Source organism: Cryptomeria japonica, chromosome 10 (genome assembly GCF_030272615.1).
Source record: "Cryptomeria japonica chromosome 10, Sugi_1.0, whole genome shotgun sequence".
In the NCBI taxonomy this organism is placed as follows: domain Eukaryota; kingdom Viridiplantae; phylum Streptophyta; class Pinopsida; order Cupressales; family Cupressaceae; genus Cryptomeria; species Cryptomeria japonica.
In genome coordinates, this window is record NC_081414.1 from 52956649 (window position 1) to 52981284 (window position 24636).

General features: G+C 40.2%; 1 protein-coding gene across 11 annotated transcripts in view; it reads right to left on the reverse strand.

The window, feature by feature from the left end:
* LOC131029723 (histone-lysine N-methyltransferase ASHR1) overlaps positions 1-23355 on the reverse strand; it is a 295469-nt gene extending 272114 nt beyond the window's left edge. For all 11 annotated transcript variants that reach the window (XR_009102815.2, XR_009102821.2, XR_009102814.2 and 8 more), the window contains exons 1-2: positions 23276-23355; positions 22926-23184 (exon numbers count right to left, since the gene is read on the reverse strand). Coding sequence is in view for 5 of the 11 variants with exons in the window: in XM_057960357.2 (XP_057816340.1) it covers positions 22926-23040 (115 nt within the window). In the remaining 6 variants the exon portion in view is untranslated. The remainder of the gene's footprint in view (positions 1-22925; positions 23185-23275) is intronic.
* Positions 23356-24636: the final 1281 nt, after the last annotated feature.

Below are 24636 nucleotides of genomic sequence, written 5' to 3' on the forward strand. Positions count from 1 at the left end.
TGTGCAAGATGATGCGTTGAAAGGTGGCAGGTGCATTGCATAGACCGAAGGGCATTTGGTTGCATGCATACACACCGTCCTCCACCACGAAGGTTGTTTTCAACTTATCTTCCTCCGCGATGGATATCTGGTTGTACCCAGAGAACCCATCCATGAAGGAATAGATTTCATGTCCAGCTACTTCCTCCAAGATTTTGTCGGTGAAGGGTATGGGAAACGGATCTTTAATAGTGACAGCGTTCAGACACCGGAAGTCTACACAGATCCGGATCTGGTTGGCCTCTTTCTTGAGGGAAATCACAATGGGAGACACCCATTCGCTTGTCTGCACTTTGAAGATTATGCCTACTTCCAACATCCGCTCAATTTCGTCGTTCACCCGTGCAGCATAATTCTTGTTCATACGATAAGGCCGCTTCCTTACCGGCTGGGCTCCCGGTACCAATGTTATTCGATGTACACATAACTCTGGGGGCACGCCCTTCAGGTCCTTGTACGTCCATGCAAAGACATCCTTGTATTCTAGGAAAATTTTGAAGGCCGCCGCTTTCAGCACTGGATTCCAGTCATCTCCGACAAGGATGATCTTGGGGTCACTCGTCCCCCCAAGATTTGTCTCCTTTAAATTGGCTTCTTGATATTTAATGGGCTCCCCCTTCGGGAATTGGTGTGTCGGCGTCTCATTCACCAAGGCCTCCCCTTCCTTGTACTCGCCATATTCTGGGGGAAATATATCTGGTTCTTCCTCAATGCTCAATACATTGCACGAGGGTGTAAATAATTCATAATCTCCCATTTGCCAATGGAAGAGGCCATTCAAGGAGTCCCCGTCGTCCCCTGAGCATGCCTCCAGTTCTAACACCCCTTCGTCACTAGGCTCCATGCGGCGTTCGTCTCCGCCCTCCCCCAACTGGTCTCCCTCAAATTCCGAGTCAGAGGAGGATGCCAACTCCTCACTCACCATCTGCGTACGGAGATCGATCAGGTACTTCCTCCCCACCTTTTCCAAGGAAAGAGTATTCCGATTCCAGTTATGGTTTGCTTTTGCTGCAATGAGCCACCCACGCCCGAGAATGGCGTCATACCCTTTCTGCTGCAGGGGAATAACTACAAAATCCAGCACGAATGGCTGTGTGCCAATCATCACTTGCTGGCCCATGAGGGTACCAAGGGGTTTAATCCCATGTTGATCTGCCCCTAGTAGGTTGAACGTGGGGGGCCACAACGTAGGCTTTCCCAGTTTTTCCCATGTGGCTTCTGGGAGCACATTTACTCCTGACCCTCCGTCCACAATAGTGTCTGTCAAGGTAGTCCCCAGTATGCCCATTTCTACCACTGTCGGTTGGCGTCCGTTGTTGACTACCAACAACATGGGGTCGACACACAGGGTCGGTTGTGGGGCTCACGACCTCCCTCATTTTCACCTGTGAGGGTACAGAGTTTAAGATAGCCGTTTTTAACTGCGGCATGGTCTCCAGGAGGTCTTGTATTCTCACGGGTACCTCCATCTGCAATATTTGCCGTAAGATTTCCTCTTCTCCCCTCGTCCGTGGTGGATTTGAGGTCTAGTGGTTGTTCTGTCCTTGTGTGGCCATTTCCTTTGTGATCTCGTCTCTTACTTCCCGCACTCTCTCGGTCTCCGTGTGGGGATTTGGGTATGCACCCTTTTTGGCCTGCGCCCTTGTGATTGCCAACACTTTTGCTTTCGTGGGTTCTATGTTTAGAAGGTTTACACCAGGCTTCGGGCAATTTGCGTCCTCACGATCGCCTGGCCCGCACCATCGGCAGAGGTGCTGAGGGGTGGCTTCCTTGGCGCAATCGCAGGCGAAGTGCCCCCACTCCATGATAGAAAAAGTAAGGGTCATAATAGCACAAAAGGAGAACGACCCTAAAGCAAAAATTTTCCCAAAGTGTGGAAAAAACCATTCATCACCATTAGAACACCTTGCATCTCTTTGCATATGCATTATACCCCAACTATTATAGTACACAAATACTTTTTTTGCCAGGGAGAACTACACCAAATAGAGAGAGTGAAGTTGCTATTAGGTACTGTTGTGACCTTTTTCACACATCACCCCATTGCAAATGGGGACCCTCTCTTTTCCTGCTTTCTAGGATTTTGTTAGTATCCTGTGACCTTTCGCTGCAGTTTCACCAAGCCTTGTCCAATTCAGAACATTTCAGGCCCTGACGATTGAAAGTTAGTTTTTGCAAGTTATGTGATTCCGAAGTGTGAACACCACCAGAGAGCTTAGAGAGGCCAAAGGACGAATATCGCAATTGATTGGGACGAATTTGGATGACTTTCTATTTTTAGAAAGTTTGTTTTTTTGTTTTTTCCTATTTTTTAGGAAGTTTCATTTTTGGCATTTTTAGCCCAATCCCCGGTATGGCTATTTTTAGAAAGTTTTCCCTATTTTTTAGGGATGTCTGCTTTTTGCTTTTTCGGGATGCAAACCTAGGGTTTACACTTGTGCCACTAACCTGCCTCGACCGGAACTCAAAAATTCCAAGTTTTGACCTAAAAAAGATGAATCCCTAGATTTTAGGAGGCGGGATGCCACAGATGATCCACCTAAGCACGGATTTCAAATTTCAAGTTAATCCGGTTAAATTAGATTAAACTGTGAAATTTTGAAATTTCGTTGAAAATTCTTCTAAGTCTGGCTAACAAGGGTTTTGAAGTGTTTCTGCAGGTTCAAACCCCATCACGAAGGTTGAAGAGGCCATGAAGGAGCCTTGCATGAAGTTCGCCATGCCTTAGGAGGCTGTGTGGGTGCTCTCATCAAAGTCCGCCATGCCTTAGGGAGGCCATGTGGGTGCCTTGCCTAAAGTCCGCCATGAGTTTGGAGGTCACATGGGTGCCCACTCTAAAGTCCGCCCCACCTAAAGAGACCATGGAGGAGCAAGGGTTGAAGTCCGCCCAAGGCTGAAGAGGCTATGTGGGTGCTAAGCCAAAGTCCGCCAAAGCTTAAGAAGCCATGAAGAGGCCAAGCTGAAGTCCGCCCAAGGTTGAAGGGGCCATGAAGAGGCCAAGCTAAAGTCCGCCAAAGCTTATGGAGGTCATGTGGGTGCTAAGGTTAAAGTCCGCCATGCCAATGGAGGTCACATGTGTGCCTACTCCAAAGTCCGCCATGGGTTGAAGGGGCCATGAAGAGGCCAAGCCAGAAGTCCGCCATGTCCTGAAGAGGCCATGATGGCCAGCTAACACCAAAGTCCGCCCAAGCAAGGGGAAGGATGCCTAAAGTCCACCCAAGGGTTAAGGAGGTCATGATGGAGCCCTCCCCCAAGTCCGCCAAGGTAAGAGAGCAAGGAGGAGGAGTGACCAAAGTCCGCCCAAGTACGTGGGAGCACCCTCCAAAGTCCGCCCAAGCACATGGGAGCACTCTCCAAAGTCCGCCCAATGCGAGGGAGCTAACTCCAAAGTCCACCCCACCTAGAGAGGCCATGGAGGAGTCAACACCAAAGTCCGCCAAGGTAAAGGAGGCCATGTGGGAGCAAGGGTCAAAGTCCGCCCCAATGCCTTAGTCAAATTTTCACATTAATAGAGGCCATGAAGGAGTTCTAGCCAAAGTCCGCCATACCCTGGAGATGTGTTTAAAGTCAGCCAAAATTTGAAAAGGATGGAGATAAAATTCGAAAAAATCAACCTACACATGGAAGGTCAAACAAAGTCAACATGATGTCACAAAATCCACAGAGATTTCAAAATTAAATCCAAAATGAAGAAATATCTAAATAAAAATAAAAAATCCTCAAAATAAATCCAAAATGGAAAGTTTTTTTGAGAATATTGAGGGAATATTAAAAAGTTATTGAGATATTAATTCAAAATGGAAAGTTTTTTTGAAAGGGAATATTGGAGGATTAATTAATATCTTCAAACTTAAATCAAAATGGAAAGTTTTTTTTTAGAATTAGAAGTATGAGTTGGATGATTTTAGGGGTTTTGCTTAAACCTTGTCTACAAATACTTCATTATCAAATTCATTATTACACCAAGAAGTTCAAAATTACTAAGGAGAGCTTAGTAAAGTATGTCAGTTTGAAGATCATCTAGAGGAAATTCTAGATATTGCTGGAAGTGGGATAATATTTTTAGCAGAAGGCTTACAGATTTCTGAAGAAAAGCATCTTTTCTGAATTTTCTCAATATTTTGGAGAAAAGTCTAGCCTTACTCCTATCCAAGTCAGAGGTGAAAATAAAGTTGTAAATTTTCTGAATATTTTCCAGAATTTAATAAATGATTTTTTTTCGAAAATTTTGGAGAAAGAAAATCATTTTTTTGGCTAAGTATGAAATTTTTTGAAAGTTTTAACACTTGATGGTGACTTCAACCGACCTCAAGGCTGAGGGTCTGGAGGTGAAAATTCAATTTTTGTGGCCAAGTATGAGAGTAAAAAAAATGGAAAATTTTCTAACACAGCCATTTCACGGCCCCGTTATTTTTTTTTCGAAATTTTGCAGAAATTTTCTAACTTAAAGTTTTCATCATTCATCTGCAGGTCTTGAGCACCATGAAGTTCCAGGTAGATAAAGATGCTCCTCCAGAGTCGAGGATGACTTCCAAGTGGAAGAACATCAGCAACACCAACCTCGGACACATCAATCTGAGGGAGTTTAAGAAGCGAATGTTTGCTCTGGACAACCTTGTGCCTACCACCATTGCGCGAAAGATGATGATGAGTGGTATCGTGCACGCTGCCGGCTTCCTCCCCACCATGCAATGCAATGAACTAGTAGTTGAATGTGCCAAACACTACAACCCCATCAGTAAGGATATTGTTGCACCTGATGGAAGAGTGTTGGCGAATGTCAGCGATGAGGCCATCAGAGAGGCCTTCAGGATCCCTAAGTACCACAACGCAGTATATATGACCAAGGACGAAGCTGACAATCTGTACCACGATCACCTGGAAGAATATGATGCCATAGTTAATCATTCCTGGCTAGACAAGCCAAGGAAGGGTGCCTCCAAACTCCAGAGAAAGAGCCTAGTGCGAGCATACTTCAAGGAGGACATTGGGGACATGATTGTCTTGCTCAATAGAATAATAGGAAATCCTCAGGGAGCTCCATTCGAACCCTGGATGTATTATTTCATTAATGAAATAATCAATGGAGTAAAAATGATAGACTGGGCCCATGTGATCAGCAACAACCTAGACAGCCAGCTAAGGAATCTGGAGGCGAATAGGACTTTCTTCATGAGTTCTTACTTGTTCTATTCTTTAGCCAGGACCTACAGGTACAGAGGTCTCACTTGTAGAGGAGAAGTTGGGAACAAGGAGAACCAATTTCCGGTATATGATTGCTATCCCCAGCTCCATATGGAGGAGAAGTTCCATTTCAAAAGGGTGAATGATGCCTTCCTGATGCACATTACCCGGACCCTTCAAGGTGGCCTGCACCAGAGGCTCTCTCAAGAGTCTATGGACTTCATCGGTCGGTTCGGGTGTTGGTACATCCAATATCCAAAGTTCACTTACCTCCGAATTCAGGGATTCTTTGGTCCTCCATACAAGCTTCCAGCTTACCCTACCAACCGAGTGGTGTTGCTTGAGGTTGTGAGACAATTGGAGGAGTATGTAGTAATTCAAAGGGATAAGCAGAAGAAGGCAGGGACATCCTCACTTACAATTGGTAATGGGCTGGAAACATGTCCATCATCACAGGTTGCAGCTACCGCTGAGAAAGAACTAGCCTGGTATCCCTTCTACCAATACAAGGCAAGAAAAGATTTCGATCCATTCCATAGGATAAAGAAGATCGAAGGGACAACGTTTGAGCACAGACTGGATCTGGAAGACTACTGGACTAATGCAGCCGATAGTTTTGAGATCCGGAAGAGGTTCTGGTCAAGAATTCCTTTAAGTATGGTTAGAGCAACGGAAGTATTCAAAGTTGCCGATCAGGTAGAAGAAAGCCTAGAACTTCAGCAGCCGGGTTTTGAGAAGATGAAGAATGAACCTTTAGTCTTGATAGATTGGACAGAGGGAGAAAAATCAGATCTAGCAAACCTCATGAAGTTGGTGGTTGAGTACTCAAGGTGGTGGGCGTCTGAAAAGACAAAACAGTTGAAGGCCAAAGGTGTGGTTCTAACTTATGAATTAATGGGAGTAGATGATACTCTGTCCGTCCACCCTTATACCTTCGTCGATGATGCTCGGAATCCAAAAAGTGTTGGATCTCGAAAGAGAAAGGAGTTGGGTGGAAGCTCCACAAAGTGCACAGGGAAAAGGGCTATAGTTGAGAGAAGAGAATCCAGCGAAAGTCACTCCATCCTAAGTGTTGCTTCCATTGCGCCTAATCAGAGTACAATTGGGGAACAAGAGATGAACATCTATGTGAGTGATGATGAAGTAAGAGTGCTTTCCCAGCCAGTTGAGGAAATGGTGGAGAAGGTCTTCCGAACTCCAGACAGGGAGCAAGATGAAGCCCCTAAAATCTTCTTGGATGGCATACCAACGAACCCAGGAGAAACAGACGATGAGTTTGATCGGAACACTGTACAACAATCAACCATTCCTGATTGGCTGAGAGCAAGGATAAAGGCCAAGGTTCCCAAGGATGTCCACTCAACCGAGGAGGTTACCGCAGCATTCTTAGAGAAGGTGAATGAACCCACCGTAGCTAAACCGCCTGTTGTGACCATTTCACACATCGCCCCATTGAAATGGGGACCCCCTCTTTTTGCTCGATTTTGCCTGTTCTTCTCTCTGCTTTTAGGGTTTTGAGTAAGTGAGTGAGTCGTCTGGACTAGGGCTAAGCCTTAGGGTTTCCTTTTTTGATATTTTCAAGCCGAAGTCCAGACAAATTTTGAAAGTTTATTGAGCATCCTCGCATGGATTGCAATTTTGAAATAGGATGAGTCTGTCAGGGTGTCAGGTGTGTCTGTCTAGGTCCAGTCGGAATTTTGAAAGCAAGTTCGAATTTTACCTAAGTGTTGATGATGGAATTGTGCAATTTTGTCCGGGTGAATTTTGACCAAATTTTGGAAAGTTTGATAATTGACCCCTGGCCTTGGAGATGATCTAATTATGCCTTGTGAAGTGACTGAAAGCCTAAATTCTTGATATTTTGGCTTATGGAGGCAAAATCGCTCCTGTCCCTCTCCCAGGGACCAGGGCGAAATTGGTACTTTATGCATCTTAGTTATTGACTTGTTTCATTTGTCTTGTGCAGGGTCGCCAAGGGATGCAGTAGGACGCAAATTGAAGATTTGGAAGATTTTTGAGACTTAAAATGGCAAGTTTTTTAAGGTTTAAGGCCAAATCGCTCCTGTCCCTCTCCCAGGGACCAGGGCGAAATGGTTTACTTGGGGCATTTTTTGGCCTTACTTGATCAAATTGAAGCGTCAAGGACGCAATAAGGGGTGAAATCAACATGATGGAGCACCCAGACTTAGTCGTTTGCAATGAAAAGTTGAACATTTGGCCTTAAGGACAAAAATCGCTCCTGTCCCTCACTGAAGGACCGGAGCTTGAACACCAAGTTTGCCTTATTCTTGCAAGATTAAATGATTTCACGACTTGGAAGAGATCAAGTAAAGTACGTTTTTTCCATTGAATATAACTTGGATGGACCACGAAGGAGAAAATTGACCCAAGACACAAGTTCGCTCCTGTCCCTCTCCAAGGGACCAGGGCGAATTTTCAAGATAGCTCCTGTCCCTCTCCAAGGGACCAGAGCGATTTTCTTAAAAGACAAGTTTTTAGCACGAGCGAAACAAATTTCAAGTTTGACATGAAGGAAGGAAGGCATGATCACCCCGTTGAAGATGATTTTGAAAGCTGGCGAAACACAAATAAGCTTATAAATGCAAAATCGCTCCTGTCCCTCTCCAAGGGACCAGGGCGAAATCTTGGTTATCTAGCCTCTCCCTCCGAATTTGAATGGGTCCAAGTCAAGACACGAAGTCAAAATGATGTTTGGAATGCTTTAAAGGATAACGAAGTTGCAAAGGACCACAGAACTTGATGGAATTGCCTAAATCGCTCCTGTCCCTCTCCCAGGGACCAGAGCGAACTCTTCAAGTGCGCCTAATTTTAGAGTACTACTATCGTTTGCAAGACTCAAGAAGGAATAAGAAACAACGTTTTTCGCTTTGAAGGCAATTGGAAGTCGATATGATCAAGGGTTCGCACAAAGAACAAAGTGGCGCTCATGTCCTTCAGTCAAGGACCAAAGCGATTTCAATAAAGTCAACCGTTCCCTTCAAAAACTACGTCAAGGCAAGGTCACGCAGGATCCCAAATGTCTTTAACAAGATGATGAACAAGGAGTTAACGTCAAAAATCAACAATTTTGTGCCATAAATACAAAATCGCTCCTATCCTTCAGTCAAGGACCAAGGCGATTTCTATGAAATCAAACATCTCCCTCCAGAATCACGCCAAGGCAAGAATTGTGCAAAGTGAGGAACGCCTTTCGATGATGATAAACAAGGAATTGACCCCAAGGATCGGCAAATTTTGGCTAAAATGTAAAGTTCGCTCCTGTCCCTCAGTCAAGGACCAGGGCGAAAATCTCCAGAATATCAATTTTGCTTTGCAAAGGACAAGATTGGCATGCGTGGAACAAACAAAGATGATCATTGCCTACCTCGCAAGTTGATTTGATGATTTAAAAAGCAAAGACCAAGGAGTAAAAGCAAAAATCGCTCCTGTCCCCAACCAAGGGACCAGAGCGAAAAGGGTCTAAGAGGCATTCATTTCAAAAATTGAATAGATCAAACTCCAAGTTACAAATGAAGATCCCAGTTTGGACGTAAAGGAAGTGACTTTGAACGTGAAAATCAATCCAAGTTGGCTAAGGCGCTCCTGTCCCTCTCCCAGGGACCAGAGCGCTGTGGTTAGTATCCCTTATATCTCTCATGTTTTGGCGCCAATAAATTTTGAAGTACATTAAATGCTAAAATTCGATAAAAACTTTGAAATATTTAATTAAATTGGCATTTAAAATAGCGCATAAGGCATTTAATAATTAATTTAGCCTTTTAAAAAATCGAAATTATTAATTACAAAGGCATTTAATTTAATTAATTATTAAATTAAATAAAAAGGGAGAGCGCTTGGAGTTATATTTTTATATTTTTACAAAAGTCGGCCTCCTTTTTTTTTTTTAATTTAAATTTTATTTATTATTTGCCTTATTTCTAAAAGTCGGCCTATGTGAGAATAAGGAGGTGAGCGCCTATATAAGAAGGGTACTTTGAAGTATTTTAAACCATCATTCAATCATTATCACATGCGATTTTGGAGAAGCAATAAAGGGAGCGAAATTTCCATCCAAGGTGGAGTGCGAACTTTGTTTGTGGTTAAAGATTGGAGCGAATTTTCCCTTAAGGCGTTGAAGACCCCAAGGTGGTGGAGTTAATAAAGGAGGCGCATTTGCTAGGAGAAGCTCACGTTGAAGACTCCAATCTTCATTTTGCCTAGGCGAATTTCCTAATTTTGCATCTTTTTAGAGTTAGTTCTCAAGAAAGGTATGGCAAGATCTCCCTTGTCCAAATTTTGAATTTTGAATCGTCCTAGCCTCAATTTTGAATTTTGAAATTTGAATCTTGAATTCCAAAATTGCATCGTTATATTTAGGAAATGATAATTCAAGGATTTATCATGAAGTTTCCTAAAATTCAATCTTTAATCTAATCTATATTTCTATATTGCAAAATCCATTACTTATTATGAAATGTTGTGTAGGTGTCACGATGGCGACCCCGAAGGCAGAAGCATCTACCAGTCGTCCAGCCCTCATGAAGGAAGATCAAAAGAACGAAGAATTGGAGACCAAGATCGTGTCTAAGTGGAGCAACATTGGAGATACCAACTTGGGAAACTTCAGTGTGAAGAAGTTTCGAGAGGTCCCTTACATTGGCAAGCCATCACCTGTCGCAAGGAGAATAATTGAAAGTGGCATTATCAAGGCAGCTAGCTTCCCTCCAGCAATCCAGTGCCATAAGTTGATGATCGAGTGTGCTCGCCATTATGATCCACAGTCCAGATCGATCGTGTCCAAGGAAGGAAACACTTTGGCTTATCTTTCAGAGGAGGCTATCAGTGAAGCTCTTCACCTGCCAGAACATAAAGATATGATCTATAAAAGCTTAGAAGGAGCCAGGTCCATGTACGAAGATGATCCAGACACTTGCTTGAGCATCATCAACAAGAATTGGTTACTCAAGAGTCGTCCTCGCCTGAGCAAGATTCCGAACACACCACATAGGATCGACTTCCAGGAGGAGTACAGAGATTTGATAACATTACTCAACCGAGTTACAGGGGCTCCTCAAGCCTTCTATTTTGAGAAGTGGATGTTCTCCTTCATCCAAGTGATAGTTCAAGGAAAAGGAACAATTCATTGGGCTAGAATGATTAGCCATTGCTTGGACGTGCAGTTAAGAAGACTGAAGGCTACCAAGTCCTTCCACATGAGTTCATACATCATATATGCCTTGATAAGGAGTTTTGAATATGCAGGATTACCTCACAGAGGAGTGATCGGAAGAGGGCCCGGGGAAGTCAGAGTTTGTGATTCCTATGTTCATTTGCATCATCCTCCAGGAAGTGACTACAAGTTAGTCAATGATACCTTCACGATGAACATCACCAGGACATTGCAAGGCGGGATTCACAATCGGCTATCTCAAGATGCACAAGAGCTTGTAAAGAGGTACGGTGCTTGGTTCATCCAATTTCAGAAGTTTACATATATTAGAGTTCATGGATGTCCTTCACCTCCCTATATGTTGCCGAGATATCCGACAGACAGAATAGTGTTACTTGAGGTAACTAGACAGTTGGCAGCTTATGCGAAGGCATTCAGACACAGGCATGGAAATGGAGTTCCTGTTCCTATCATACTAGGAAATTCAGTTGAGGTATGTCCTAATGCTCTAGCCATGGATGATGCAGAAAAGGAGTTAGCTTTATATTCATTTTCATTCTTTGCCTTGAGAGAGAGTTTTGATCCTTATGGGTATATAGAGGAGACAGTCGGAAGGAAATACAGACATGAACCTCAAATAGAGGACTTTGTGATGAATCTCTCAAATGATCTTGAAGTGAAAAGAAAGATGCATTCCAGATTGCCTTTAGACTTCATCAGGAAATGCAAAATTTATAGAGTGGCCGACCAAGCTCAAGACAGTGGCAGACACCTCCAATCATCTTATGATCGAGAAAGCAAAGCAGTGAGGCTAGATTGGAATGAACCTGAAATTTTGGATCTAGATGCCTTGATGGCTCCAGTTTTGTCTTGTACTTGCAGATGGGTTGATGTGCAACATCAAAAGTTGAGAGAGCAGGGCATATCTATGACTTTTACTTTGGAGGAAAGGCCAGGCAAAGGAGGAGCAAGTGTAAGTGAAGGTAATCCTAATCCCAGAAACACAAGTGAGGGCAATCTTCGAAGCGCAAGTGAAGGTACTCCCCATCCTAGAGGTTCAAAGAGGAAAGAGAGACCTGAAAAAAGAGAATCCTCCAAGAAGAAACAAGAGGCCAATAAAGATCGTTCATCCGGCACATCTTCTCGACAAGAGAAGAGGACACTTGAAATGGAGGAATCTATGGAATCAATGGTACAGAACGATAAACATGAAGAAGGAGAGGCACCTCAACGTTCATCAAGCCAAGTCAATGAGCTACATGAAGACAAGAATAATGACGAAGTGACATCTCCTCTCAGAGAAGAAAAAACATTGCCTAAGGAGATACAGGTTAGAGAAACAAGATCTGCCATTCCAGATTGGTTAAAAGAGAGACTAACAAGGGTGATTGTGATCAAGGACGAAGATAATGTGATTGATTTAGAGAGCCTTGTTGGAAATTCTCAGGAAGTGACAGAAAAGAGGAAAGCCACTAAGATGTCCAAGATGATCAGAGATGAGACAGGATCCAGGAAATTGCAGATAGCTACACCAACAGTGGACAAGTATGAAGGTGAAATCCTTGCAGAAGAGTATGATGTAGAGACATTTGAGCTTGGTCCACTCACAGCCGAGCAGACGTTGGATGATGCCACTGATTCATTTGAGGCACTTAAGGACAAGCTTAGAGAAGAAATGGAAAAGAATAGAAAGCTTGAGCGAGAGGTCAGTGCTTGGAGAGGCTACTTTAGCCATCTCAATCAGCCTTTGAGGCGTCAGGATCCGGCAGTATCTCCTGCGCAGGCACTTCCCTTTGAATCAATTGGTGAGGCAGAGAGAGTCAGGAGTTTGGTCCAGCTTATGAGCTCTTGGATTGACAAATCCCATACAGTTGCTATTGAATTTGCAACAAGAATGATGCAGACTATTCATCGGGCTATTCAGGTTCTTGAGATCATCCACAACCTAGTGATAACTGTAGCTGCTTTTGCTCATACTAAGGATGTTATCATTCCTGTCCTGCAAGTAATCAGACAAACATCAAGGAAGGTCCTAGCGCAAGAAAAGATAATGGATGGAGGACCTCATAGTTTACTCCAATGGTCAACTTTACTCCAGATGAAGGAAGTTCTTTTTGAGGACATCAGTAACAAATGCAATCAAGTTGAAGAGATTATCCATCCGATCCAGGACAAAGTGTTTGAAGTATTATGTACTATTCTTGGCAGGAGGATTGCAGTTGAGACAGATGTGGATTTGCAAGAATTAGAAGAAAGAGTCAAGGTCATCTTTTGCAAAAATGAGAATGTTATTACAGATGAGCAACGGGATCAGATGTTTGCTACCATGCTCTTGATTGAGAAAATCAAAGAACTTGAACCTGGATGGGACACTGCTCTTCTCAAGGCTTTCGATCAGGTCATCCACTTGGAAGAACGAATGAGGAATCTTCCCGAGATTCCAATTGCTGAGATCGAAGGAATCGTGTCTAGATTCATTGCATATGCTAAGAAAGAGCATTGGAAAGGGAATAAGATTCTAGAAGAAAGATTGTTATAGATGATGTGGCACCTTAATTATCATTGGTCTATGTCTCCTAGGTTTTTGTGCCAAATTTAATATTTGGCTATGCATTTAATATTGTTCAATAAAAGGGGTCTATTTGTAATAAACCCTAATTAGGGTTTAGGTGTCATAATCTTGGCCATTGATCTTCTTTTGATCTCGACCGTTCATTGTAATTGAGGATGCTATTTATACCCTCATTCATTTTCATTTAGATAGATAGATATAGAGATATAGAATTAAGAGAGAGCAATAAGAAATAGTTAGAGTTTTTGAGAAGCAAGTTATTTTGTAGTAAGATTGAGCTTTGAAGAAGGAATTTCAAACAATTGTTGTTTATGATGGCTTCGAGATCAATAAAATATTGAAGTTATGGTGTTTTATTTCAATTCTTGTGGTTATCTTCATGGTTGTTTACTCTCTTGAATCATTCTCAGTCAAAATAGTATTTAAGTTTGAAGGACTAAGTGTTGGGCTTGATCTCTGGTGAGATTCACATTCCAAACCACTAGCTTCTTACTAATTGTAGGAACGCCTTGTGTGGTCAACTGGAAAGACTTGGATTACTTAAACCTTCAATCATCATTGAGCTTTGGATATGTACCTTCGTGGTAGTGTCCATGATCCTTGATGAGTTGAAAGATCATTTGTTACCTTAGAAGATCGCATCAATTTCGGTTGAGTTGTTATTTCATGGCAATATTGAAGTTGGTAGGATCTTACCAAGTCCTGCCCGCATTGAGTCATCCTTAGGATTAGATTAGAGTTTATCTCTTGCAAACCCTACCCTTTTGATCTTTTTTGGAATTCATTAGTATTAGGAAATCTTGTTCCTGCAATTCGGATACGTAAGTCCCCTTGATGAAACAGCAATCACAACGACCACTGGTGCTTATCCACACGTAGAGACCCTACATAAAAGAACATTGGAGTCACCCTGATTGATCCTTTTTTGCGACATCTTCAGCAATCAGAGACTTTATTCAAGAGAGGATAAGGTACCCTTGGGTATTTTATTCTGTGTATGATTGTGTACAAAATACACGTCAACACCGCCCAAACCAGCCAGGAAGTTCTCCCTGATTCAGAGAGACAGTGTCGGATTCAGGACAGTCCAGATAGCAGTGCCCAAAGAAGGGAAGACTAGGGACAATGTCACCGCAGATGACTACAAGATTACCACCATAGAGATGGGTAAGCCTACCCAAGACCAGGAGATCCAATATTTTGACGACTCCTGTAATGTTCTAAAGACGAGGCTGGCTCATGAGAAAGAAAAGAGGAAGAAAGTTGAAGAAGAGAACCAGCAGTGGAGGAAGTATGTTCTCCATCTTACCAGCCCGCTCAACCATGAAGTCCCAGCTACTCCACCACAGCCTCTTCAGCAGGGATCAATGAAGGACTATGATGAGATGAAGGGATCATACACTCAAGAAAAGGAGTGGATTTCAGACGCTGTGATACGTGCTGACACCCTGGTAGAAAACTTAGTATCAGCACATGAGGCAACTTCGTTGTTGATTGATCGTATCCAGGATCTGTCATCCAATTGGGAAGAAGTGGATGAAATTCAGAATGAAATACTCCCTCACCTGAAGGTTATCCGAGGCATGTCAAAGAAGAGCTTAGTGGACGCAGGCATCATACAAATAGGAAACAAGTACGACTCCGGCACGTGGTACTATGCTCTGGTCACTCGGATTGAGGTTCTGAAGAAATCCGAGACCAAGTGTTTTGAGACAGAGGCAAGGGTTAAAGAGATCCTAGGCAAGGTATTCCGTGTGGCGTCAGAGATCTAGCAGAAGGAAAGCCTAAGGGAGAAGCATTTACAAGCAGAGAACCTGAGAGCCAGGATTCAGACAAGCTTCTTCCGAGATTCAGGGATGATTAACAAAGGCGATCTTTCGAACATTGCAAACTTCCTCTCCATCGATGACAACTTCCTCACTCAAGCAGTGGAGTGGGAAGGCATCCTTGCCACATGCGCTGACGATGTGGATCTCATCGACTTCCAAATTGGTGGTTTGCCAAGTGTCACCATGGAGGAGGTCAAGCTCGTGGTGTCCAGATACGTTGAATCTCTGAAAGAGGAAAGTGGCCACTCACCTCAGTAAAATTAGCAGCTGCGCCACTTGTCACTCTTTCGTTTGCTTGAACTGATAGTATTTCGGGAAACCCTAATTAGGGTTTAGGATTTTCAATCTTGGCCCTTGATCACTATTTGATCTTGGCCATCCATTTATTGTTAAGAAACTATATAAGGTTGCCTCCTCTCATTTGAAAAGTGTGAGGTTTTTGATGTATTGTTGCTTAAGGTCATTTCTAGATAATATATTGCATGTGCGCTGCTTTGTAATCTCTATTATTTGAATGATTTGCATGGTTTCAATTGCCTCAACACTTAGTTAAAATTAATCTAGATTTGCTTTCATTGTTGTTAATTTGAATGAAGGATTTGATAAGTGTCAATTGATGGTGTATCTCCGCTCATACTTTTGGTGTATGGATGATTTCCATCTCACTGTGCAAAGTTAGTCTGAGCCCATCCCCTGTGCATCCCAACATCTCGATCATAAGCACAACCCATTGAAGATTGCACCGGCCTTGTGTAGTTGTCCCTAGTGTGGCGAAGCAAGGTTTGGTTTCTCGAGAGCATGCTCTCCCAGTTGATACCGTCTCCAGAATTCGTAGGATTAGATTAGCCTTCCTAAACCCTATCTCTTTTTCCCTTTCTTTTGAAAGTCTAAATCCCAAAAAATTCCAAAAAAAATGAAGAAGAGCCTAAAAATTGCTAAATCCATCTAAGTCCAGCAGTTCAAGAATACTTGTCAAACGTAAGCCCCCCTTGAAAATTTCAGCATACACTACCCAAGAAGCTATTCCACTAAAGTCGCTTGTTCGCACATATAGACCTTGGAATCAGTAGTGATTTTTCAGGAGAGGATAGAATACCTTCGGGTATCCTATCCTAATGTTTGGTAGATGATAAAACAGACACCAACAAGTACAAGTTAACATTTTGAAAAATCTTCTCAGATCCAGAGTGGTGGATAATGTTAGGAAAGAGTTTCACAAGATCATAGTATTTGTGCTCTTAGAGACCAATACAAGGAAGATGCTCTACATGGTGGTACCTTCATGGGCAAGGTTATTTGTTCCTCCAACCTCTTGCAATCAAAATTCTATCACAGGAATTCTTTATTTTTTATTTTTTTAAGATTCTTAGTACTTACCATTCTTTTGCATTCTTTACTTTTAAGTTGTATTGACTTTCTCTCTAATTTCAACAGGTTCCAAGTTCTTTGACTAAACAAAATTGGAGTACATACTCCTTTATCCACTTAGTGAAGTGTAACATAGCTGCAAGAAAACAAGACTTGGTCTATGTCCATTCCAACTTGCGTCTCCTATCACATGAGGAAGTTGACAAGAAGGAAAAGGCAACGAAGAATTGGGATATAAACCCTTAGTGTACCAACTCGAATGCATCTATTATAAAGCTTGCCAAAGTTAATGTAGATGATGATGAGGCTCTTACACATGATGCACCTAATGGGAGTGACACTCCATTTGCTTGAGGTTAAAATTATGTTGAACCAAGTAATGACTTCAATCTAGATGCTTTTGATGAAGATTGAAGACCTAGATACAAAAAAAATCTTGTATTTGTTGATATGTTTTTTATGCACCTCATACACAGAATAAAATACCAAGGTATTTTATCCTCTCTTGAACAAAGAAATCTAATATGCTTTGCAACATGATCAAATGAGATGACTCCAAGGTTTACAATGCGAACCATGCGACTTAAATACTTGAGATAGACTCGGTGTTTATGATGTGATTTTGTTGGAATCACAAGGGGACTTACGTTTTGCTTGAACACTGCTAGAACACAAAAACTAACTTAATTTGGAAAAAATAAAGACAAAAGTGATAAAGGGATAAGAAAGCCTATACTAAACCTAAGAACAATGACAATAAAGGATGAGGCTTTGATAGACAGATTCCATAATCAAGCTTTGCTTCACCATGCAAAAACAAGTACACAAAACTCATGCAATCTTCTAAGGAATAATGAAGAGTTTTCATATCATGAACATTCATTCAAATACCCAAGACTAGCGTAATTCAAGTGAACATTCACAATCGAACTTGTGCTTAATGAAGTTCAGACTAACCATACACTGCAACTTACAATCAGCAAATTACAAATGGTATGAATAGGAATTCCATCAAGATATCATCATATTTCTCCATTTCAATCAATGAACTTTATCTAAATTTGAGAAGTAACAAGAAACCATGCAACATGTAGAAACAACACATTGAAATCTACCATGCTTCAATGAAAATCTTGTATCAGATTCAACAAGGCTTGGCAGCAATCTCTGGCTTCCTCCTCCTACTCTACTTCTACTTCTAACCGCTATCTAACATCTACCAACTATTAACTATTAGCCTTTACAATGAGAGATTTGAGCCTTATATAGAAAGCTCATTACAATTTAAAGGCTCAAATTGATTCTCAAATCAATGGTCAAGATTACAAGATAAAACTCTAATTAGGGTTGTTACAAAAAACTCCTTCTGGACCAATGAAATCACAATATATAGGACACATGTCCATCTTTGATTTTTAACCAATGAGAAAATAGGTTAGATATGTGAAATAATATTTGATGCGCTGCCATGTGTCGCTTGCTTCATCCTTGGATGAATCAGGTTCAACGAACTTGGACATGCTGATGTGGCAGAACTTGATTGAGCTGGTGACGACTAGGATGCCACCTCAACTTGCCATGTAGATCATCACAAAGTATCTATGATTGAGGCATATCTCTTGATACTCAACATTATCCAGCCTGGTGTGATGGTGATGAAGGTAATGGGACATATTCCCGAATTGTATCATCTTTGTGATCAAGTTCCTAACTTTGATTAACTCTTCTAAAACTATCTATTCCCTTGTTCACATTTGCCTTTCATCTTCTTGTTTGGAAATTTGATATAGACTAAGTGATGTTGATGCCTGATGTAGAATCACTTGCTCACAATATACTTGACCTTGATCCTCTTACAACACTATCTTGAATTCCTAACGATCTTGCATTGATGTAGGGCAATTCCATGTATAGGTGATGTATTTGCATGTAGAGTCTCTCCTTATGAAACAACCCCCATCCGGGAATCTATCCCCTATACTGATAATATCCTTGGATTTCCGAAAGATTTTCAAGGTGATTGCAAAATTCCCTTGATTTGAACACTTTGATGCTCGAATTTATCATCCTTTATATTGCAATGTTTGATAATACAAGGTGCAAGTGTTGTTCTCCTTCTTCTTCATTGTAACACCTTGAATACCCTGAGGTTGCAAGTGTGATCTCACTTTGAGATCCCTTTCATGAAGTTGATTTGCTTCCCCCTTGTATTGTTGAAATAATTCTCATCTTGACCTTCTTCATATTGACATTATGAACCCGTGGATCTTAATGTTGAAATGTACCTCCTTGTAGTAATTGCAATGTTTTGAGTCCTTCATCATGATGTTGATCCCTTTGAATATTGATCCTCAAACTCATGGATCTTGATGAAATGAAGTGCTTCTCCTTGTTGAATCTTGTGAATTTCTCTTCCCTTCAAGTCGCCCTTTTGTATCCTTATGCCTGCCTTAAGTCCCCTCTCCAACTCATACCCTTAAAACCTAAAAAAGGAAAACGAATATATTGTGAATGAAGAAAAGGCAACAAAATTAATAAATCTTAACTGACTTTCTGCCTGTATTTGCAGACCTGCTCCTAATTCTGCTCAACTTATATAGAATTGAATGATTGAATGTCTAAATTAATCACTCCTTTATACCTCTCCATACCCCTTCAGCATTCAGCCGACCCTATTGATCTTCCTATACCTGAGTGGGTTTAGAGTATATGTTTGCACAAATTTGTAAGGTTAGCAATAGGCATCTAATTGTAATGTCCCACTTTGGGTTTTACCTTAATTTAGTCCTGAGATGACTTAAGGTGACAATTGTAATGTATTTATGAATATAATTTTATCAAATCTGAAGACATTTCATTATTATATTTCACTTAAAATTCTAGGAATAATTCGAAAGATAGGACTTATCTTGATAGTTTAGCATTTTTGCAAACTTCAATTTTTTCAATACTTCCTAAGGGAGGAAATCAAGCCTCTTTCAACAATCTACACTCATCCTTCACATTGAATGGCGGATTTTAGGTGAAGTTATTAGAATAATATCTTTCTTTTTGTGTTATTAATGGTCATTTAAGTTGTTTCTAATTTCGCCTCTAGTTAATGATTGTTTCTTTTAGAAACATCATCTTTGTAACTCTATTTAAAGGAGCTTTGTCTCCTTGATTAATTGAACAACATCGATTCTTTGAAATCCATATGCTTTTGCATCTATATTATGGTATCAGAGCCTTGGTTATTTTTTGAAATAATTTTTTTTTGAAACAGTTTTTTTTGAAAAATTTCTTTGTTTATTCGAAATTGCTACTTTGGTAGTTCGTTTTGGCTGCAGCTACTAGGGTTTTTTGGCTTATTCTACCCTCTCCCGCGACCCGTCTCTCCTACATTTCGTGCAACCACGCAACGCGTTTTTTTCCTGCCTGCAGATTTTTTCTGCCATTTTTGGACGGAAATCTGCATTTTCGGCTAGGGTTTTGACCCTCCAGATTCAATCGAAATTTTCTGATTGCAGATTCTTGGTGGGTTTTTCGAGATCTCAACTGGGTCGTCGTCAAAATTTTCTAGGTGCTTCGATTTTAGTGCCTCAATTTTCGAGCCAGTGGATCCAGATTCTGATAGCAGATTCTTTATGGGTTTTTCGCAAGGATTTATGGGTTGTCTTTGGATTTTTCTGGGTCAGCCGGAATTTTTTTCTTGAAATTCGTGCCCATCATACTTCATTTTTTTGAAGTCTGTACTTGCATCTGCCTCTATTTCTGCAGTGGGATTCAAAATTTTTGAATTTTGTGCTAGCGCCTCTTCTCAGTTTTTTCGTTTTCCGTGCATTGGGAAACGTGCAAGATAGCATCATTGACCAACTTGATGTTGGAAGGTAGTCAGGTTTTGTGCACTTAGCATCTTCTCAGTACCTCGTTTTTCGTGCCTCGAAAAGCGTGAAGATGGCTTATGGGCATCGATGTTTGTTTCGGTTTTTAATATTTTTTTACCTGAAAAAAAATTCTGATGGGTTTTAATATTTTTTCCCTTAAAAAAGTCTGGGTTTTTAAATATTTTGTCTCTGTAAAAAAAAAAATCACGGGAGGGTTTATGATTTTTTCCTCAAAAATTGTACTTTGCTGCAGTCTATTTTTAGTCGTACTTGGAGTTGTTGTGTGAACATCTGCACTAGTCTCTTGTTTGCAGTCTATTTTCGGGCATCTTGCTCATCTGCAATAGTTTGGAGGGTTTGCCGATTTTTTCCTCAAAATCGTGACAGCTGTTCTTGGTGTGTCTCTGGTTACAAAGAGGGACAGTTCTCCAACATTAGGTTGGATGGTTGGTGTTGTTTTGGGTATCTCCAGAAGTTCTGCAGTTTCTGGGAGGGTTGGTGGCAGACTCATCTCAAGTGGCAGAGTTAGTGGCAGGCTCTTGTCTTTTGTTGCAGCGTGTTCTGAGAAGAAGGGGGCAACCTTCTCTGTTATTTCTCTTGGTAGTTAGAACGATGACCATTAAGGGAGGGTATTAGAATAATATCTTTCTTTTTGTGTTATTAATGGTCATTTAAGTTGTTTCTAATTTCGCCTCTAGTTAATAATTGTTTCTTTTAGAAACATCATCTTTGTAGCTCTATTTAAAGGAGCTTTGTCTCCTTGATTAATTGAACAACATCGATTCTTTGAAATCCATATGCTTTTGCATCTGTATTAGAAGTCCGGCATTCACCTTAGTGCAAATGTTTTTATCAAAAGTCAATGGCGAACCTGGGGTAAAGTTCCGCATTGTATCAAAGTGAATGGTAAAGTTAGAGGCAAGTCCCTCAATTTTGACAACTTAATGCAAATTTGAAGAGGAAAAGCACTAGTGGAGTTATATAAGTGCAAAACAATTTTGAGTGGAGATTCGACCCTCACCAACAATTTGATCAAAAATTGCAAAAAGTTAAACATTTTGAACTAGAAATGCAAGATTTTATCATTTTGTAAAAAAGATGCAACATTTTTTGATGAAACTGCAACATTTTTCTTAACAATTTAAACAAATTTCAAACAATTAATATCAAGGTTGCATGTAACACTTGCAATTCCATTATGATTTCCCACTTAAATGTAACATTTCAACTTGCATTTTTGCACTCTTTGCACTTTTGATGATATTGACAACTTTCCACCATATGGACAACTTTTGACGACATTAAAAATCTTTTGACAATTTTCAACCATGTTTTGCATTTACAACGAAATTATTGCAAAGCTAAAGACAACTAAACTAAAACAACTACACTAAGAAGCGAAAAAGTGGGGGTCCCCATTTACAATGGGGCAATGTGTGAAAATATCACAATAACTACAAGGATTGTAACAAAGTTGAAAATTAAAAGAAAATTTCCACGTGTTATTAAGCCTTAAATCTAAGATGAAATGCAGCTAAAACAAAGTAAAAATCACCATACTATACTAAGAAGCAGTGAAATTCCTATTGATTACAAAGTAAACTTATATCACTAGAGAGAAGATGACTATTACCCAAATGAGTGTGTTTCTCCAATTTGCTTCCACGCGAGGTAAATTTAGTACATTTAAACAATGCACTCAAGGTCTCCTAATAAAAACCTTATATCCCAAGTGTATGTTTTGCAGAGAACTAAAATGCAAACGTTTACCATGGCATTGCTCTAGATAGAAATCTCCTCTATTTTGGGATCTAAATGTTCATAAATGCATGTAGTTTCCCTTCTTCACCCAAACAAACTTAATAGGTGCAGCAGATGCCTTGGAGAAGAACAGATGCAAACTGGCTTAGGTCAAAAATGTCCCTCTTGAATCTAACATCTAGTTAAACGACCCTTAGTTAATATAATTTAACTGAGGTCAAATCTAACACACAATGGCTTTCGTCATAGTTACAATACTCTCTCCAAGGGGCAAAAATGGCTACAGTTTGTGATTTTTGGTGTCTTTGATATACAAGAAGAATCAACAATTATCAAACTATTTTAAGTTTCAAAATAATTACAACATTAGCATAGAACTCAGGTTTCATTACTAGTCTAAGTTTGATTGTTTGCATAATGCGTAAGCATTTAGCCAACGCCCGTTGCTAAGCTGTTTAGCAAGATTTCACTGAGTAACAAATAAGCTCTTTAGTCCGATTTGATTGAATATGGCTGTCACTTTGGTCAAATAGTCCAAAATTATTTCATTTTTCATCATCTAAGATTCTAAACCACGATCGAAGCAATTAAACCCCAAACAAATTACTCTACCATCTATGCTAGGCTCTCTCAATAAATGATCTGGTTTGTCACAATTATCTTCTTCAATTTTCGAAATGATGGATTTTCCACTTTAATTCTAAAAAGCCTATGAATGTGACCAAAGTTTAACCCACACCCCACTAAGACGACCTGTAACCTCGTCCAACATTTACTAAGTCAGAGAGAAAAGAAAAAATTAAACCCTCTGACCGAAATAGTTAAACTGCAATATGTCCTGCATTACGTTTTTTTACCATCTCTAGAATGACTTCACTGGATGAACATGAGCGGTGTCTTTTCACTGTGAACGTATTATGGTTATATCAAAAGAACCCAGAGTAAAACCCTATTATAAATACATCTTTGTGTGAAAATCTCTCGGTTTAATTTTCTTAAAACCCAATACCCGGCAGCTGTAAAGAGCAAAAAGAAACCATGCTTGCAACAATAATCAGCTTGAGCAGTCAAGCATTCTAAACTATTAGAAAAACTTTATTATATATATCTGGTGGGTTCGAGAGTAAAGACAATACCTGGAGCAAAAGAGCGCGTCGCAACGAGACAACGGCCCTTCTCTTGTGTGATGGAAATTGTCAATCCTTTCTCTGCGAGGGCTGACTGTAAATCGCTCGTGTTATCATTCCCCATTATTTTAGTACTTCTCACACTAAAATAACGTTACCCTATACGAAGATTGTTAGTCTCAAAGTCCAGAAGGGGGACAGAGGTATCTGTCTGTGTTTCGGAAAATACCTTGTGTTTGATACCAGTTTTCAAATATACATACATATCCTGGCAAAATTTTAACCGTTATAGAAAAATATCAAATAATAAATATGTAAAATTACCTTTCAGGCTAATTATGCATACAAATGGAACTTACAATTTTAGGTGCACGGGATGTGCTGACAGAAAATTCGCAGGAATGATATCATCTTCTTTTTCATATAAATGAGACGTTAAATAGTCTAATAGATCAAAAGTTGTTATCTTAAATATAATTTTAAGTTAAATATAATTTTAAGTTACTTTCTATATCACTTTTTTATTTTGAATTTTAGATTAAGAAATTAGTCAATTTGTGAAGTTTCCTCTTCTTAGTGGCTTGTGTTTATAGTATTGTGATAAAAATATTTGTTGTAATTTTTAATTATTATAATTTTGAATTATTTTTATTTTAAAATTATATTATTTTAATTATATTTTTATTAACAATTGTGTGCAGTGAAATCGACAAATGAGCCATTTCATAGCGAAAATGCAAATTTTGAAATTTCCCATCAAAAAACCCACACCAATGCAGAGTGCTGAGTAGGGAGAGTGGCGGGTGGTGCTTGGAAAGAAGGCCAAGTGGTTGAGTAATTATCTGAAGCTTCCATCAGGCGCTAATGTTATATCATTAGGAGCAAATGGAGGCCCTCTGTTGGACAAAACAAAATACCGTGTTTCCTGCCACCTCTCCCCAACTCATCTGGTTTTGTCGATAACTCTATGAGACAGGCCTGTGAATACAGAAAGATTCTAAATTGTAGATGGCTTAGAAATTCTAGCCAAAATAGCTACTTGCACTCACGAATTAATAAAATTCAGCAGCCACAAAGGTCCCCTCAAGTTGCTCGTTGAAACCCTAGGGTTTATCAGGTAGCCCTCCTTCAAATGCAAACCCTAACTGAGCAAATTAGGTGTTCAAGGAAGCTTCGCCTCTGACTTTAGCTAAACCAGGACATGTTGCTAACTTGGAGCATCAATAGAAAAGGAAGGTCATTAATTTAAATTTGGACCTCCTGCAAGATCATTGGAGTTTCTATTGTAATAAGGGCATCATCGCTTACTAGAATGGGAAGAACCAAACCTTCCTTGAATTGAAGGAGTGGTGGAAAAAGAAATTCTCAAATCAGGTAAGTATCTTTAACCTAGGGAATAAATTCTTACTAACTACTTGTGCTAATTCAAATATTAAAAATAAAATTTTGCCCGGTGAAGTAAAACTATGTAAAGGTTATATTTTTCAGTGTTTTGAATGGATGCCAAATTTTAATCCTAAACTTTTTAAACCTAAAAAATTCGTGAAGTGGGTGAATATAGGTCCTATGACGGTGGAATTTCATTCCCCTAAGACCATGGATGTCATAGTTTCACAATTAGGAGTCTTTTTAGGTGTAGAAGGCATATTGAGTAGTGATATGGCAAAAGACATTAAACTTCTTTTAGAATTTAAGTCTGAAATCCCAAACCTAGACCCCA